Source organism: Petromyzon marinus, chromosome 40, assembly GCF_048934315.1.
Source record: "Petromyzon marinus isolate PM22_M1 ecotype Great Lakes invasive population chromosome 40, UKy_Petmar_22M1.pri1.0, whole genome shotgun sequence".
In the NCBI taxonomy this organism is placed as follows: Eukaryota; Metazoa; Chordata; class Hyperoartia; order Petromyzontiformes; family Petromyzontidae; genus Petromyzon; species Petromyzon marinus.
In genome coordinates this window covers 8,831,960-8,851,768 of record NC_133706.1, presented here as the reverse complement: position 1 = coordinate 8,851,768, position 19,809 = coordinate 8,831,960, and the positions used below count along the sequence as shown (strand labels likewise).

The following is a 19,809-nucleotide window of genomic DNA, read 5'->3' as shown; positions in this document are numbered from 1 at the left end:
TTGGCCGTGAGCGGGAATATAACCCGGGTCGCCAGGTTCATAGAGCAGCGCGCTAACAGCTACACTACCACTCCGCACACACACAGACACACACGAGGATACACACACACACGTACGCGCATCAACACGCGTGCACACACTCGCGGGGTTGTTCTTATAATTTGTGGAGCCTTCATATCACTCACTTAGAAAAATGACTCACGTTGAAGGTGACTTTACATCATTCCCTACTCAAGAAATTGCCCCGTGGCTTCATGAAATGCGATCCGCGGTTCAGGCCTAATACAATGTCACGCGTGTCACGCAATTTTTTCCTAAATTGTGGAGTGATATACAATTTATTTATACCTTTCAATTTCTGAAAGGTATAAATAAAATTACTATTGTTTTTGGTCAAATGCCCCGTAACAAGCGAAATAAAAAAATGTATATAGCAATAATTATTTATTTTTAAAATACAAAACCACAAACTTGAACTAAGGAAAACAAGCGAGATCAAATAATCGTGAGAACGTTGGATAACTCGTGTTATTTCGGAAAGGCTTTCATCACTTGATGAATACTAATCCCTCAAGGTGCTAATTTAACACACATTGATTTACATATTCTAATTTATTACCACTACGGGAGCGGAATTATTTTTGCCTTTCACAATTGCAACTTCACAAGGTACAATAATTGTGAGCCGTCTGTCAATCTACTCATACCGACCTCACTCCAATCACACGCTCTCTGAAGACCTTTTACAGCACTTCAGCAGGACACCGAATAATTACCACCACCACTCAGCTGACTGCAGCCTCTGACCGACCGACGGTGCTCGGATGAGCAATCACCACGCACACACGAGTTGTCAAACTCCGGGGCTAAGTGGTGGGGCAGCAGAGCTCAACAACGATTGTTGTACCAGTAGATCGTACACCTGTGCTCCACGCAATCGGCAACCCGTACTGACCAGCGTGAAGTATGGTCAAACAGGCGCGACAACCTTCGTAGCCTGGGGGAGGCCCTCTATGTGAAGTGGACTGATAAATAAAGCTCGGTGCCGGATTATCCACACTTTCAAGGGCCCCGAGCTAAATGCTTTCAAGCTATCAATTCCGGTTCAGTGATTCTGCACTTGCACTATTACTATAGTACTATACTGACCTTCAACTTTTATGAACGACTGAGTGTCTAAGGTTAGCGATTTGTCGTATTACCTGTGGCTGTATAGCAAATGAAAATATACAATTATTTTACTGTGTAAGTAAAAAACCTGTGTTTTAATAGTGAAGTGTTTATTTATTTATTTAGGGGCTCTTTATAACATATGATACAGGCCCCGCAACGAGTTGAATCCGGCACTGGCTGTTCGTTTGCTGTGGACGACAGTGAGTGGCTGGAAGTGCAGGCGCCTGGGTTGAAGCCACAAAGTGTGAGAGTCTTGCTAAAGGAAGTAATAAGAGAAGACATCACACGAGGTGAGCACGTGTCTCAGCGTACTCATGCCGTCACAGCGATGAATCAGCAGAGCTGATTACTTGGGTTCAAATCCAGGTTTTTCAGACACTCGAAATTAAACTGGGTTCTCAAGTGCAATGGAGTTGCTGGTCTCAGTCTGGCCACCAATGACTTCATAATCCCATTGAGTAAAATTTGCTTTCGCACACTGAATACGTTCCAGGTATGAGAATAATAATTACTAGTTTTTTTGCCCGTCCAAGGACGGGTGTATATTGCAGTAAATATGAAATATACAATAGAGAAATTGTCCAGCTCATGATTATTAATGAGGGGGGGTTGTCGCATGTGGAGTGACGTCACCCGTTAATGGTTATTGTGGAGGGGTGCGGCTTGTGGAGTGACGTCATCCCTTCATGGTTATTGTGCAGGGGTGCGGCATATTGAGTGATGTCACCTGCTCTTTGATTATTAATGAGGGAAGGGTGCGGAATGTGGAGTGCGCGACCTTGTGCGTTAGTGTCAATTTCCACGCGGGCATGAATATTAATGAAGGGAAGGGAAGCTAATTTTGCCAGGTGCACCATTCACACTTGTTCACAATCTCACCACACAGATGCTGTTTTGGACCGCTTTCTTAGACTTATGAATGGAAAATCTTTCGTCTAAAATCGTGACACCGACGCGGCACCATTGACAAGCAGGCAAAAATACAAACAAGGCAGACAACGCAGGAAGGGGATGTTGTGATACCACCATTTATAAACAACACGACGCTGCATGTTCCATACATACATTACAGTGTATATAGATATACTTTGTTTAAAAAATTAAATCGAATGGTTGTACAACTGTAGGAATAACGACCGCAAAGGATTGTCAAAGAATTGCACTTTTACATTATTTTAAACTTTTCCGTATTTCACACGATCAAATCGAGAACTGAAATTGACCGGCGTTTTAAATGGACCGATCGGCACGGACACGATTGGAATGCTCTGCAGAGACCGTGCGTCTTGGCTGAGGAGAGGTGGTGGTGGTGGCAGCGACGATGATGTGATGGCGGCGGTGATGGCAGTGGTGGGCATCGTGGGGTTAAGGGAGAGACGCAAAACCGGTGTTAAATAAAGTGTCATCGTGACAGGGACGCGCAGACGTACCTAGCAGGAGTCATGGCACACGGAATCACAATTTTTTTTTTTTGCCACGACACTGATGGTGGCATTGACGGCACAACACCTGGGCGCATGCACATCTACTGTACGTCCTCTTAGGGGATATTAAAAAAAAATGTACAGCGAACAGCGGTAGCACCCACGCACAGGTGAAATGGAATAAAGTAATGAAGAGATTTACCTCCTGCCGCGTTGCCAAAGGGCGCATCAAATTAAACAGGGGTGGGAATAAAAGCAAACCCGTTGAGAAGTTACAATACCAAGTTGATTTATCGCGGCAATCTATTTGCGAAATTCTCTTTGCTTGACAGCCTTAAGTGGCAGGGGGAGGGAGGGGGGGGATATAAATAATGCAACTTCGCTCTGGAAGTCAAGTGTGGCACTAACAGCGAGACGCGTGCCAGGCGTGCGCAATCGCGACGCAAACACGACAGCGCCCGCGCGCGTTTTCCGGCCAACCCCGGACGAAATGCAACGTTTTCCTCTCGTGCTCCCCTTCATTGTCAATGTGTCACCGTGCTGGTGATGGATGGATGGATGGACGGGCGGGCGGGCGGGCGCACACGTACGCCGAAACTTATTTCGCACTGTGCGTAGCCAACCGTGCTAACCGGAATGAACGGCGCTGGGGCAACTCCCAACTGCATTACGGGTCAGACCTGTCCCCTTTTCCCGCGACAGTGCCCGGATTTGCGTTCGTTTTTCCAAGTTGTGCGTACCTCGTGACGCTCTTCGTTTCGGGCTATGATAATAATAATTTCGGAATAATTTCAGCTCGTTTAAACTAAGTTCAGAGTTGTTCAGACGTACCTTGAGGCTGTAATAAACCTTTATCCCGGGTTTTCCCCGCTGTGAGACCTGCGCATTTAATACAACTAACTTTTATTGCAATTTTTTTAAATTACACGGTCCGGTGAAGTGTTCCTTAATCGACAAACGTTAAGTCCTTTGTCCACCGCTGGGTGAAGCCTCACATGGTGTCTGTCCATGGGGGTTTGTATAACCACGCAGTGGCACGCAAGCACAACTAACAAAAACTCTCGACGCGCTCGTCAACAACACTGGGACCCGGCCGCAGTGGCGAGATGTTAACTGCCTCGCCCTGAGGTCGTGATTCTGACCGCTGCTGTATATTTAGAGTTTGCATGTTCTCACCGTTGCCGGGTCGATTTGTCCTTCAGGTATTCCCCCTCCACATTAAGAAACATGCGCTGAAGAGCATTTGGCTGCTCTAAATTTGAACATAAGCCACTTCGTTTGTGGCGAGGTCGCTTCTGAAAAAGAGCTGTATAGCTCAGTGGGCCTCACATGGTAAAAATAAAGATTTTTAAAAAAAAAAATATTTTAACACTGGCCACGTCTCGTTACCGAAACGTTGGCAGTTATGTATATAATATTTATTTTAAGGCCACAGTGTTATTGACGAGTGTGTCGTGGGGGTCCTGAATGTCATATGCCACTGATGAGAGCCATGGCAGGTAGCCAGGTCCATCGCGTAAGCACGCGAGCCACTGCACCACTCGACCCCCGACTTATTACAGCAGATATTCGTCGGTAAGTGTGCATGATTATTAAACATTCTTAATGAGTAATATGAAGAAGACGTTGTTAGATGTAACTCCTATGAGCATCATAACACAGTGGAATGCCCCTATTGTAATTCAATCATAGCCAAATTTTAGATTGGTCCTTGTGGCATGGATTCACGGCAGCCAAATGGAGACGACACACCGCCCATTGGCTATTTGTGCATGGAGATTTTCTGCTTATTTTGTCGTGGTACACATGGTGCAGTGTTTCCATTTGTCATAGTTAAATTTAAAGTAATTCACATGAGACAGTAACCTAATCGTCTGCAGTAAGGGCGTAACACGAGGAGGGTTGTCAAGGTTTCTCCCGTGCACACAGCACACAGTGATGAACTCAGAAATGATACCTTTATACGCGACACCAAACATTATTAACTCTCAGCTGTGACAAAAGTTTCACTTTGAGACGTAAAAATAATGAAGCAAGACAAAAAAAACGTGGAAAAGCAAAATAACAAAACGCATCATTCTGTGGGAAACTTAGAATTCCCCGCCAAGTGTCGCTCAGGAACCCCAGAATTCCCAAACACCAAAGAAAATAAACTCGTCTGCACAACAGATCCGTTTGCCCAAAAACACAATGCGCCTTGCGCAACAGACAGCAAAGCTCAGCGAGGCCACGCGAAGCCCGCGGGCAAGCTGGACCGTCCAGCCGTAAGCGTGCCTCGGGTTTTTTTTTAACATCGTTGTCAGCAGATATAAATTAAACTATGTACACCTTATGTAGGATCAAGCCTCGACTGTGCTTCCTACCTGTGGACCTCCCTGCCCACGGCGGGGATGGCGTGGATGGGGACGACATTGTAACGGCGCAACGCCCCCTGCTGCAAGCACGACGGACAGATCCAAGTTCACAAACAACTGCGTAGGCTTTCGCGGGCGTGCAGTTTAGCTCTCGGATGCGATTTCGGTTTGTACCGCGCGAAGCGTCCGACGTTTTCCTTCACCTGCCAGGGGCCGCTTCTTCATTTCGGTTCCAAAAAAAAACCGTCGGAACACCGTGAGGAACAACACTTGGTCGAACTCGCCTAAGAAACGCGGCACAACCGCCAAAAGCCCACGCAGGAGTACACTTAACCGCCACCCAATTCCACCGCCCGTGCATGCGTGCGCTCGCTTCGTTTTCAATTTCAATTTGGCGCGCGGGGCGCCGGCGAGGGCTTTCCAATCAGCGGAACGCGCGGCACGCCCTGCACTTACGTTGAAACCCACCACCTCCCGAAACTGAGCGAGTCAAATGAGCTGCAGCCTCATCGCAGCCGAAAGTGTCAACTCGGGCACTTTGCGGGAGACGCGGACGGGCGACAGCGATTCGTTTCTGGGGCTCGATTTGGAAGGGGCTGGCGGCGCACCTCTCTCCATCTCTTACACAGGTCTGCTCCGTATTGCACAGGAAAAGGGCGCGAGTGCGGCGCTCCCACTTACCAGGCGTTCGCCGGTACCCCCCGCGGCAAGGGCAGCGAGGGGGTGGTGGTGGTGGTGGTGCCTTTCGGAACACGTGCCCGCAGCGTTGGCACAGAGCCCTTTAATAAGTCTATACGATTCACTTCAGTTTTCTCTTTTAACGGCGAAAACACAACACGGCTACAGCTGAAATCAAAATAACCCCACCGCCCGACACGCGCGTCAGAAAATAAACGCGGCCCGCTTTACTTTAACCCGGGGGGGGGGGGGGGTAGGTGGGGGGGTAGGTGGGGGTGATCGAGGGTCGAGCTGACGAACACGTCGCCCCCCTCGCCCCCCGCATGCAGACACGGGCTGTGCAAACCGCACGCACACGGCTACAAACGGCGTTGACAAAAAAAACAAAAACGAAACAAAATAAATAAGAGCTCCCGAGCCCGTGGGGGCTCGTCTCACCGCCCGGCTGCCACTCGCGGCTCTGCTTTTGAAGAGGAAAATAAAATATTTTTTTTCACCCCATCACCTTGTCCGCACGGAGGTGACGCGTTGCAGGCGATCCGGCGACTGGAAAGGCGGAGGGGCGCTCGCTGTGAACATTGCAATGCTGGCGGTAGTTACTTCACCGGAGCAGCTTCTGCCAACACGGCAAATTAAACTCGTCGCTTCACCTTGTCCCGCACGCAGGTGGCCCGTGCGGGCGCGACCCGGCAATTTGGAAGGCGACCGCTATTAACTCACCTAAACAATTTATTACGTTACCAGGTAAGGCCCACTGAGCTGTATAGCTATTTTTCAGAAGCGACCTGGCCACAAATGATAGCTCAACCAAGTGGCTGGTCATCACGTGGGAATTTATAGCAGCCAAATATTCTAAACTCACGTTGGTAAATCTGGAGGGAAAAACCGGAGAGGAGACAAAGAGAAAAATCCACACGATTACCAACATGCTGGCAGAAGTCACTTCACCAGAGCTTCTGCTACCAGATGGTAGCATGAGAAGCAGCGTGTAACAGCCGGTTGTTGTGCGGATCTTGAGGGCAATTTGGCCACACTTCACGACGCTGATCCAGCGTCGGTTGCAGAAGGGAGTGCGCGTAGAGGCGAGAGCACGAAAGCACGGTTCGACGCATTTTGCCGCACTGCCCTGCGCTGACCGTTATGTCGGGCCGCCACGCAGATGCCTACAAGAACCCGTTGTGCATGGTGGTCACCCGCCCAAGCACGATCCAGGCTCAACCCTGACATCGATTTGGTCATCGGTGGAAGTGTATCCGTGTGCACAGCTCCACCCTAGCTTCTTCGTAGCATTCTTAAAATCCTAACGCTCGCTCTCTCTCCCATGCTGCCATCTGGTGGCAGCAGCTTCGACGAAGTAACTCCCGCCAGCATTGCAAGTGTTTCATTAAACCGCCTGCGCGCGCCATTTCAGACCCCAAGAGCCAAAGGCAGAATTGTATCTCGTTTCTAAAACCGGAACCAAGAGTGGCAATTTGTACCCCAATTTCCAGCGGCACATCCGAGCCGAGCCACGGTACGGGAAGGGTTTCCACCGGCAGTTTGGCGCACCAAGCCATGGGCGAACTGGGATACGCTAGCCTCAGGACATCTGGATCAGGCTCGGGGGGTGGCCAAGCAGGGCCAGGTTCAGCGTTAGGTGAGCCGGTACACGCTGCGAGGTCACGGCGGCATTTACAAAGCGTGTCTCGACTCGCTCGTTGTACGCGACGCAAGATGCGCCGCTCGGATTCTGCAGTGGAAAAATGACCTGGTGCCTCGTGAGCCACGGGACAGGGCTGGCTCGGTTGCCCAGTGGAACAGAGGCAACGGTGACCACGCGGGGCGGCCTCATGCGGGCGAGGGAGCGGGAGGGTCAGGGTGGGGGCTGGAGTAATGGGGGGGGGAGGGTCGAGGGTCACACGGCCTCGGTGGGACCCAAGTAGCTCTGCAGCTTGCGCACGATGGCCTGGTCGAGGGAGAAGAGGTCGAAGTCGAAGGTGGTGCTCGTCACCTGGAAGTGTCCCGTCTCTTCGATGAGATTCACCACCTGTGGCACCCCATGCAAAGACAAAGATCGCCAGTATAGCCTGATCAGACTGTTGGGGAAAGTTATGTTAGCGAGCACCTATGACGGCTGGCACAGCACACGAGATGGGTGGCCAACACCATGCCACCTTTGTCTCCCCAGTGGTGATGTTTACACACCATACACCAGGGACTCATTTGAGGCTGAGTTGACCTAGGGGAGGCCTATGATCGGTTTAAATAATCGTCATTGGTGTTGGCCGTGAGCGGGAATCGAACTCGGGTTGCCGGTTTCATAGTGCGGCACGTTAACCGCGACCCTCCCCCGCTCCCCACAGTCATCATCATCATCAGCTGTGCTCTGTCAACTAGTGGATGAACGCTTCCCCAAGTCATCGGTGTCTCACAATCTCGCAATGCAACAATCCACCTAGCTCTAGCTGATCTCACCGCTCCATCTCCGCAGCGATCGTACTCTCAGGTGTGTCCCCTCCTCTGGCTGGCACTCTGTTTAAAACTACTGGACATCCGTGAAAAAGAAATTCATAGCTCATCGGATTCCTCCAGTTTAATTATTCTGATTTAGCATAATGTATCAAGCATAAAACAAAATATCCACCCACTTTCATCATTAATACTGCCACTGCCGTTTTTTATATATATACAAGTTTCGTCACTAATTCTGTACTCGGGCTGGCATCTGCTAGACAGACGGACGACCACGCGGGGCTGAGAACAAACAGGCTATCGGCATCATATTGACTGTTAAGAAAAGTGTGTCCAAGCAGGCCACGCCGCTACGTGATGACAGCCGATGGGTCGAGGCCAACGACAAACGCCGAAGATGCTACATAAAGCGTGAAGGTACAGCCGTGCGAGTGCTCACACCCCTGCTGGGAGAAAGAGCCTACCCTTGAGCAAACTCGATGGTATTTGGTCTACTCTTCTGTGTTGACCAGGTGTGATAGGTGGACGAACCCACACTTTACCCCGCCGCACGTGGCTTGGCAATCGACTTAACTGTGATGAACCCATTCATACTGCTGGGAAGGCGGAGTTGGGCGGGGTCGGGGGGGATTTCAGAAAGTCACCCCACGGATCGTTCAACTATTTCAAACTATTCAACTATTTTTATTTTACCAGGTAAGGTACCACACTGAGCTATACGGCTCTTTCTCAGAAGCGACCTGGTCACAAATGATAGCTTAATCAAGTGGCTTAACACGTGTAAATTGATATCAGCCAAATACCCTAAATGCGTGTCGATTCTAAATGTGGAGGGAAAAACCAAAGGACCCGGAAAATAATCCACGCAACCACAGGGAAAACATGCACACTACAAATATAGAGGCATCAGTGTCGGGATCGAACCCACGGCCTCCTGAATACCAGGGCGAGGTAGTTAACATCTCACCACCGTGGCACACATCCAGTGTGCTGACCATTACAATGGCAGCTCTTGAAGACGCTGCATATGCAGGTGAAGTGCCTACGAGCGAGGGGACCGAGCAGAGGGTTTTACCTGCTGCAGGGTGCTCCTCTCGCGCAGCATCATGAGCCTGCGGTGTAGCCGAACCAGCTCCTCCATGTAGGCCTGCACGCAGCCGCGACGGCGGTCAGGGAGGACAGAGACGGCGGCGGACGTGACGATCGGCTCGTGCACGACGCGCTCGTACAATAATAAAAATAAAACAATCCGTGACGCGCATACATTTCGCGATTTGCTCGTCAAGCACCACATGCCTAAGCTAAATGACACTTTGCGGCTGCTGCTATGTACTCAGTCGCTCATCATTTCTCTTTTTTTCTTCTTTCCCCCCGCACCTCCGATTAGCAGGTTTGGCTACGTACGGTGCGAAAGAAGCTCAAACATTACAAGAAGACAGCAACACGAACAATTAATGTCGCTCATCTTGTAGTTCGGGTTTGTCTGTCCAACGCGAGTTTGAGACTTCATGAATGACAAAGTCAAGGTACCCTGGTGACTCAGGGCTGATATCATGTACAATATACTATTTTTATTTTTCCAGGTAAGGCCCACTGAGCTACATAGTTCTTTTCCAAAGCGACTTGGCCACAAATGAGAGCTCAATGAAGTAGCTTATCACGTGGAAATATAAAGCAGCCAAATACTCTAAAAGCATGCCGATTCTACATGTGGAGGGAAAAACTGGGGGGCCCGGAGAAAAACCACACGACCATGGGGAGAGAGACACGCAAACTCCAAATATACAGCAGGCATCAGGGTCGGGATGGAGCCCACGACCTCGTGCATACCAGGGGAGGTAGTTAACATCTCCTAGCCACCGTGGTGCCCCGTGGTGGCGCCTCAGCTCAGTGACAGCACCCAGCCGGCAAAACAAAGATCTTGGGTTCAAAACTAAGATTTACAGACAAAAAGCTTTTGGATGTTGGGCCAATTCCATTCGTGAAGTGTTTGGCACGTAGTGTGTGTGAATAAAATTTTGAAAACCTACTTAATTGACTGCCGGAAATTGTTTGAAAACAAAAAAGTATATACTTTATCCTGTGCAGAACACTAATATATTAGAAATAGTTTGCCAAAACAAAACAGTCAATTACTCCCAGTAATTCAAATAACCATTTCACAATGTATCAAGGGTTATTTTATAAACTGCGTGCCATCACCAGACAAATATTACACTTATGCTGCAAGTAGCATTGAATTTAAATCTAACAAACATAAACTTGAACTGGAATATGTCACAGCTCCAAATCTGTTATCCACTGCCTGATTTACTTAATCAATTGTTAAATTCACGCATATTTAGAGCTGTCTGGAAACTGGCAAAGGTGATTCTCGGTTTTAAATTTGGATAGAAATTGCCAATGTTTAACTATCGGCCAATATCACTGTGTTGTCTAAAGTCTTGAAGATGTTTGTAAATTATAAACGAATGGACTTCTATACTCAGTGTTCCTTTCTAAATTAGTTTAGGTCCGGCTATCGCCCAAAGCAATCTGCAATAACCAGCCTGCTGAAAGTAACGTATGATATATAGTGTGCTATGGACCAAGGTCAGATTAGCGGAGAAATATTTATAGATGCCAGTAAGGCTTGTGATAATGTGGATCGAATGCTGCGGCACGACACAACTAGAATCATCCGGACTAGGTCCTGATGCATTAAGCGAAGGTTAAAGTCCGACCTCACTGGCAGGCGGTAATTTGTTTCCATCAATAAACAAAAAAGATTGCCAGGCATCTAAAATGTGTTACTCATGTGAATCATTTGGGGGGACCCCGGGGTCCCGCAAAAATCAGGTCAATAATTATTATTATTTTTCAGTTCGCCCACTCGTGATCCTGACAGCAACGCGCCGCCCGCCCAGACTCGCGCCAACAAGCGCCAGCAGGCGGCGATCGACACGATGGGCGCCACCCCACCGGCCAAACGCAAGCCAGGGGGGCGTCCGCCCGCAGTCGCGCGCGGCGACAACGCCCTCCGGTCAGCCGTCGATCCTCAGCTTCCTTGCCTAGGCGAGCCCGCCCCCCAGGCAGTGAATTTAACATGTTTATGTAATTTTTCAACTTTTTATGAAACTTAGTGCCCCGAGTAGCTCTCGACGAGGCCAATCGATTGACACTAGTTGTGTTGTCGGTAAGGCGAGACTCGTGTCGCTACGCGGGTTTTCCCACCCTGGGGCAGTGATGGGACCCCGGGGTCCCGCCAATTGCTTCATATGGATAATCTAGGCCAGAGGAAGTGACTTCAAATTAGTTCTGAAATCACAAATGGGGCTTCCCCAAGGCTCTATACTTGGCTCCCATTTGGTCTCAATTCTCACCACACACCAAAACCATGCATATATTTCAATATTAATCAGTATGCTAATGATACAATCCTCTACTATAGCGTGAAAGCAGTTACTTATCTGACCGTTGAAATCCATAGATATTTAATAATGTACAAAAGTGGTTCAGAGATAACAATCTAATGATCAATGGCAAGAAAACACGAAGATACTGACTTCACACACACACAAAACATCGGATCATATCAGATGTGAGTTTTCATTTAATTCGCTTATCTGGCTCTGAGAATGAACAAATGAAAATGTGATTGCTGGGCACCTACCATGTATATTGCTGAAATGGATAATCTAGGCCAGAGGAAGTGACTTTACGTGAGTTCTGTGATGTCACATTAAGCACTAATTCTCTGATGGCCCGCTGCGGGGGGCCTGAATGGGAATATATTGTATAAAGAGGTCACCACTGAGATCCCTGGGTTTGAAATTGGTTTAGACCGGGCTTTCAAGTGCAGCGAGTTGATTGGTTTCAGCCCGGTAACCAATGAACCCCATCAAATTCAATTAAAATTTGGTTTTCACGTTCATTTAATGGAAGATTTATTCTGTGGCAGGGAGTGTCATAAAACGGTCCCTGTATGTGTTGATGAAAAAGGTCACTTGAAGGGATACCAGAAGTAGTTCTCTGATATCTCCTTCCCTTCTCTAATCTGCAGGGGGGGAGGGTAAGGCATTGTTCTGGCGAGAGTTCTGAAAGGATACATCGTTTCAAGGAATGATAAATATAGCTCAATTGGAATAGCATTGGAAAAAAGGACAATTAAACAGATTAATTTACTGCAAAAAAATAACTGGAAATGTCTGACCAACAGGGTTGTAATACCTTCAAATATCCCATATATGCAATAACTATCGATTGTGCAGCATGTTATTCACCGGGTCATGGCATGGCATTTGAAGTAATTTAATTTAATTCATCATTGTCTTACGCTATATTAATTTTCCTTGTGACTACGGGTCACATGCGCTATTACTCTACCTGTGTACATGACCACGGCTTTGGATCAGCTGTCGTAAAGGTGGACAATGTTATTCATATAAATACGTGGTGGATCTATCATCAAAATAGACTATACATTGGGTATCACTTTGCAAACTACGCAGGTCAGTTGATGGTATACATGCCAATGTACGGCACTTTGAGCGCCTTGCATATCTGATCCACATTTTTAATTATTAAATTCACTTTTTATATTAAATGATCGTCTCTCGCCAGTGTTATTCACGATTGCGCTATTTGGCATCATGTTATGGGACCTACATTGTCCATTTGAAACTCTGGCGGAGTCGTGCACCACCCCTTAACAGAGCACAGCATGTGAAAGGAGATAATTCCCGAATTCCTTCTGAGATCCCTTCAAGTGATCCCCTATTCATTCTCGGGTCGCTGTACTTTTCAATGCAGCCCTGCTCTCTTAAGTGATGTTCAGTGCATGACCATTTTTGGTAATTCTCACAGTTGCTATTTTTTTTACTAGATTGCACTGTGAAAAAAACGAATGATGTTTTTTTCATGCAATCATCAGTGAGCAGGCTGAGACCATAAAACTCAAGACACATGGTTTAATTATGGGTGGCACGACAGATTAGAACACAGGCTCTCTCTCAGTACAGCCAGCTCAGTGAGTGATCTGACCCTCCTCAGTACCGGGCCAGATTGAAAAACATTTTCCTTACTTTAGATAAGTAAACAATGGAAAACAAACGCTGACATTATCCACCATTGTTATGCAAGTTTACACAACAGAGTTTGTAACACCCCCGTAGTAATGCTGTACACGTTGCGCGTAGCGCACCCAAACTCTCCGTCAAACGCTAGAAAAGACACAAGCAACAGATAAACACAATTAGAGACGCATGATGAGGAATCGACCCAGGGATCAATACGAATTCCCTCCCCACTCTTGTTTAATTCACTCTTCTCCCAAGTCCCTAGGGCCAGACCCATGCTCCATCCTTCCATTGTGAGTCACAGTGCAGTCAGGACTAGTCCACCTCCGTGAGCTGTGGCGAGGTCAAACCTCACGCTGAACAGACGCGGCGAATGGAACCGTACAAATCGCCAATCATTCGCTTCACCGGTGTGTTTTTAGATTGGTGACGGTATACAGGAAGGAGCACGTGTAAATGTGTGTTTTTATATATCCTGGATGTTTTTGGTCAGGGCTCACTCTGCAAATGACACATCTCAATAAATAAGGGTCATTAGCCTGAAACGTCACCTTTTATATAGTTTTGCCTTTTAAGGCCAAGTTTTTAATGTATGTATGTTGAACTTGTACGTAGCCAACCGAGCTAATCGGTGGTGGGGGCGGTGTTGAAGGTGTTGAGTTTTTATTTAATATCTCAATGGAATATCAGAGTCCAAAGATTCCTGCCCACGATCACAAATCCGCATGAATACATCCCGGTCTTGTCAGATCTCAAAAGCTACACAGGGTTGAGCCTGGTTAGTACTTGTACGGGAGACTGCCTGTGCATGCCAGGTGTGGTAGGTATGGGCTGCAAGATGAACAAGATATACAACACAGCATTGGATTCTTGAATCTATCTGTGTTGGATTTCCTACCATGTGCCAAACATTAATGGAAGAGACCACCGCAATGGGAAACGCCTTGAGACGTGGTAAGGATTTCCTGTGTAAATATAGGGCATTGTTTATATACCCCTATAAAATCGGCACATCAAATAGCAATACTTATGCATGTTGATGCTACTAAAAACCCCAAAATTGTCAAAAGAAAATCTAAAATCGGAATCTTGATTTATACCGGAGGAATCTGATGAGCTACAACGCTCTTTTTCACAGATGTCCAGTAGGGGCGGGTCAGAAAGTTACATCAATAAACATTACAAAGGCACGATAGAAGTGCAAAGTAAAGGTAAGCAAATCACCAAAAAAAATTCATAATAAAAAAAGGTTACTCATTCCCACAATAATAATTTGAATTTAATATAGCCACTAACACTATAGCCATGTCATTATGTTGTACAAGACAGCCATGTAAGTTAACTCTGGATTATCTGTGTTATGGATTAACAGAGCTTACAAAAAATACAAATGAACGATTTTTGTACACATGCTGGTTTGAATATGAGCTGCTCCTCACTCGTAGAGGGTCCATGACTGAGTGCACATGTAACAGCAAACACATCAGCAAGTAAAACTTGATTACTTTCAAAATCCATGAAAACATATGGCACAATCTACCTATTCGCACACAGTCTTTGTAGGTGAGTAATACATACATTTGTATAGCCTGATTTACATGTGCTTTGTTTTATCCACGTTCGTTTTATCTGGGCCACCACCCGCTCCTCCCAATTACCCCTCCCCCCCACCCTGGATAAACAAAAGTTGACTGTAAACGTAAGCAGCTCATTGAGAAAAAAAAATCTTACTAAATCCAAATAAACACATGGGCTTGGGTGGATTGAGCTGTGGGCCCTGTTTAAAGCAGTTTCAACCACGTGACCCCGCGCCAACAGCGAGACTTTAATTTAATCTGTCACGAGTGAGGCAACAGGTTATGCAACCAGGAATGAACCAGGGGATGAAATCCTGACCCAGTAGTCGAAATTCAATGTTCCAAAATGCAGGGACAATTTTATCCACAGGATATTCATAATTATATATTTATGCGACTGGAGCAGTCGAAGCCATCCGGCCATCTCTAAAGATTTTTTTGCAGACACCGGTAGGAACCACGAAAAACAACAACCGCCATTCGCCACTAAGTGGCAGTGAAGTCGGCATGGTGCTTTGTGCCAGGCAATGAGCACTGGAAGGCCACGTGAAGTGTGGAACGCCTATGATCCCTTCCTTCACCAACCGGTGGTGCCGACCAGCGAGGTGAAATATCCTCAAATAAGCCCCTTGGCCTGCATGGCATGGGGGGGGCACTCCATCCAGCGGTGGATTGACGAGCGCACGTTAGTGGAACTGTGCAGAGTGCCCGCAAATACTTGCGTGCAGCTATGAAAAAAGAAGCACCTTGCATGCATTTGATTAATAAAAAAGAAACCCGAAACAGTGATTTAGAGGACGCACAGTGGCTGTGAGATTGGAATTTTTCATTTCTAATTACACCGCAGGTTAAAATCCATTGTAATCTTAGATTCCAACTTGTATACATCATCCCCATCTAGCAGTGGACTGACAACGGGGTTGTACATGTATGCTACATCAGCCGGGGCGACACATGAGCTTGGCAGCTATGAAAAAAAAAGCCCGCCGTATGATGAGCACGGACAAAACCTGGGCTTTGTCTTGGCGAGGATTCATCGGTGAGCTGAGAGGAGGGGACGGTGAGCTGAGAGGAAGGGGAAAGTGAGCTGAGAGGAAGGTGAGCTGAGAGGAGGGGACAGTGAGCTGAGAGGAGGGGAATGTGAGCTGAGAGGAAGGGGATGGTGAGCTGAGAGGAGGGGACGGTGAGCTGAGAGGAGGGGACAGTGAGCTGAGAGGAGGGGACGGTGAGCTGAGAGGAGGGGAATGTGAGCTGAGAGGAAGGGGAGCTGAGAGGAGGGGACGGTGAGCTGAGAGGAAGGGGAAGGTGAGCTGAGAGGAAAGGACGGTGAGCTGAGAGGAAGGGGAATGTGAGCTGAGAGGAAGGGGAATGTGAGCTGAGAGGAGGGGAATGTGAGCTGAGAGGAAGGGACGGTGAGCTGAGAGGAGGGGATGGTGAGCTGAGAGGAGGGGAAGGTGAGCTGAGAGGAAGGGGATGATGAGCTGAGAGGAAGGATATGATGAGCTGAGAGGAGGGGAATGTGAGCTGAGAGGAGGGGACGGTAAGCTGAGAGGAAGGTGAGCTGAGACGAAGGGGACGATGAAGTGAGAGAGGACAGTGACCTAAGAGGAGACGATGATGAGCTAAGAGGAGGGGTAGGTGAGCTGAGAGGAGGGGACTGTGTGGGGAGAGGAGGAGGGGACGGTACCTTGTTGGCATGGCGGAGGATAGGCGGTGCGGGCGATGCATCCGAGCTGTGCTCGCTGTCGCTGAGCTCGCTGGACCTGCAGAACATCCGCACGGCCGCCCGTTACGCACTCGAGATCAGCGAGTACTTCAATGCTGTCTACTCTGAGACCCCGGCTCAAGCAACCGGCCTCTCGCTTGCTCACGCAATCGCATAAAGCTCTTTCGCCTTCACGGACGATCACATTTTAACTAAATCACCAGCAGAATTGTGCCACATCTCGTCAGATCTCCGAAGCTAAGCAGGTTTGAGCCCGGATAGTGCTTGAATGGGTGAGCACTGCGCATGCTAAGTTGTCATAGACTGCCGCATGGCTAAGTGGTGGACAGCAGAGGGACGTGCTGTAAACTCCGGTTAAATTAGCCCTCATCCAGAAGTGGATCCACAAATGGGCTACGCATATGCATATCATTTCAATACATGCGAATCATATGTAAATTGGATGCAAGCGTTCGATTTGGCCTAATGGCGGAAACAAAAGCTACAGAAGGCGAAAGAGTACAGACTCAACAGTGAAAACTGAACAATAAATGTTTCATTCTTGAATTGAACTGGGAAGAGTGACGATTAACTGAATCATGTGGGGTGGGTGGGGGGGAGAAAATGGCTAGTTTCCTAGGCCTTACAACCTCTGATCACATTCCCGTCACTGTAGCTCCCCTATCACGCTGCTATGCATACCCTCAAAACTTTTTTTATTGCCTATGGTTTGTGTACCGGAGGCTGGGTGGCTCAGATAGCTAGTGCCGTGCACATGTTAGCAAATTGAGCCAACCGTGTCAAAATTCTGGCTTTGCATCCCAGGCTCTTGCGTGAGATTTACATCAGGCTCTCAAATTGACTACATCGAGCGTCACATAGGGTCAGCCCGGTCTCTTAATAAAACAAATCCATGCACCCCTGTTAAATCAAACCATCACGATCAAATGATCAGCATGTTTGGAATGTGCCGCATTGTTTTAGTGGAAGGATATCATGAAAGTGCTGTTTCACAAACGGATACAGTTTTGCAGTCGGGGAAAAAGCTGCTGTGTCGTTTTCCCCAAGATAGTAATTTCAATTATGTATATTGGGAGTATATTTCAAATGTGTAAATTCTAGACGTGGTTCCGGCGCACAGCCTAACCCGCTTACAAATAATGTCACGGGATCTTCAGCTTCCACCGTGAAGCGGACTGCATGTATTTATGCTTGATACACCCGTAGTATTAACCAGGGTGGCCCGCCGGAATTCAAGCCACAAACGTCTGCAACAAACGGCAAAACGCGCTACCGCTTGGCCATTTCACTTGCCCAACAGCTTGCCTGGCACGAGTTTCCCTGGAACACACGGAGGGAACGTATTGCGATGGTCGTGGGCAGTGGCACCTGGAACTTTTAGGCGCGGAGGGCGGCTCCTGTTCGTCCTCGCTGGGGCTGACGCTGAGCGGCTCCGGAAACGAACGCTCCGACTGGGCTGAAATTGGGGTGGACGGCGGACGATATGAGGAGGGGGGGGGGATGATGGGGCAGCAGCTTTTGGCGAACCATCGAACAAAGACGGTCACTGCCTCGCTCGCTTTCATATGCGCTTCTGCGGCCGTCTGGAAGGCTCTTCCTTCCGATATTTGGAAGCCACTTGAGCTATGCACTTTTAAATAATCTAGATTGAAAACTAATTGCTTTAGAACTGCTTTTTGTGTTTAGTTTTGTTGTCCTTCCCCCACACCTCCGATTATCGCGGTTGGTTACATTCGGTGCGAAAGAAGTTCAACATACATATACAAACAGGATATCCGAGGGTGACTATGGGCAGTGGACGGTGAACTGAGGCAAGAGAGAGTCGTGTCAACGCAGCGGGAGGAGGCAATTTAAGAAATCCAACTTGTACGTTTCATGATAACAAAAATCTAAAAGGGCTAAAAGGAAATTGAGGCGTTTATCGCAGAAAGGAAATTACATTTATTCATTGAGCTACAGTTATTAAAGACGAGCGTTTACCGATTTCAACATTGTATGTGCGGGTCGGTGTATGAACAAATATGGATATGAGACGTAAAGTGTATGCGAGTATATATATATTTGACCACGTAAGGCCCACTGAGCTATGTAGCTCTTTTTCAGAAGTAACCTGGCCACAAAAGACAGCTCAACGAAGTAGCTTATCATGTGGAAATTTATAGCGTGTTTTAAATGCGGAGGGAAAAACCGGAGGGCCCAGAGAAAAATCCACGCCACCACGGGGAGAACATGCAAACTCGAAATATACAGTCGTCAGGGTCAGGATCGAACCCATGACCTCCTGTATACCAGGCGAGGTTGTTAATATCCCACCTCTGCCGGCACCCATATGAAGTCAGTCGCGTGTGGGTAGGTATATTGTTATTTCTGTGTGCAGGGACATTCGTGCATACGTAGTTGTATGCAGACTTGGGCAGGTAGGTACATTGAGGTGTATGCATACATTGCAGGTATGTGGTCAGGTACGTTCATGCAGTGTGAGATCTACATAGATGGAGGTAGGTGCATCTAAGTGTATTTTGATGTGTGTAGGAATATGTAGGTATATGCGGCTATATTCCGCTGCAGACAGATATATGTAGATGAGGTAGGTATATTCATATGTATGAAACATATATATGTATTTGCCAGTGTTTACGCATCAAGTTTATTTTGTCTAAGCAGGTGAGAACTCAAGGTACGAGAAAAGTGACGTGGGTCACCGCAATGGCAAAAACAAAAATAAATAAATAGCAAACGTAGCAAAAACAACTGCGCCAACATGATGAATATAAAACATTGCGCAAACGAAAATCAATGTTCAACAAAACATTCCCAGTGCAGCGCAAGGTGGCTCGGGAAGATTACGTTGCCACTGATCCAAGTAGAGTAATAAACAAGGTGCGGTTTTACCTGGCTCAGGAGCAGCTCCATGCGATATGGAGGACGTGCCACTTGCTACGCTCGCAGGCCTTTCCTACAACACAACGGTGAGCATTACTACACAGCACTCACTCTGCGTTACTACACAGCACCCACTCTGCGTTACTACACAACAACCACTTTGCGTTACTACACAACACTCACTCTGTATTACTACACAGCACTCACTCTGTGTTACTACACAACACTCACTGTGTTACTACACAACACTCACTCTGTATTACTACACAGCACTCACTCTGTGTTACTACACCACACTCACTCTGTGTTACTACACAACACTCACTCTGCATTACTACACAACACTCTGTATGACTACACAACACTCACTCTGTATTACTACACAGCACTCACTCTGTGTTACTACACCACACTCACTCTGTGTTACTACACAACACTCACTCTGTATTACTACACAGCACTCACTCTGTGTTACTACACCACACT

At 47.6% G+C, this 19,809-nt stretch overlaps 1 protein-coding gene across 2 annotated transcripts in view; it reads right to left on the bottom strand.

Annotated features, from left to right (window-relative positions):
- Positions 1–2,177: 2,177 nt before the first annotated feature.
- The window catches only part of LOC116950792 (protein ENL-like), a 54,462-nt gene continuing 36,830 nt past the window's right edge, over positions 2,178–19,809 (bottom strand). For both annotated transcript variants that reach the window (XM_032968861.2, XM_076073082.1), the window contains 5 exons: positions 19,333–19,396; positions 17,809–17,896; positions 16,402–16,477; positions 9,156–9,227; positions 2,178–7,655 (listed from right to left, as the gene is read on the bottom strand). In XM_032968861.2, coding sequence (XP_032824752.2) covers positions 7,524–7,655; positions 9,156–9,227; positions 16,402–16,477; positions 17,809–17,896; positions 19,333–19,396 — 432 coding nt within the window. In that variant the 3' untranslated portion in view covers positions 2,178–7,523. The remainder of the gene's footprint in view (positions 7,656–9,155; positions 9,228–16,401; positions 16,478–17,808; positions 17,897–19,332; positions 19,397–19,809) is intronic.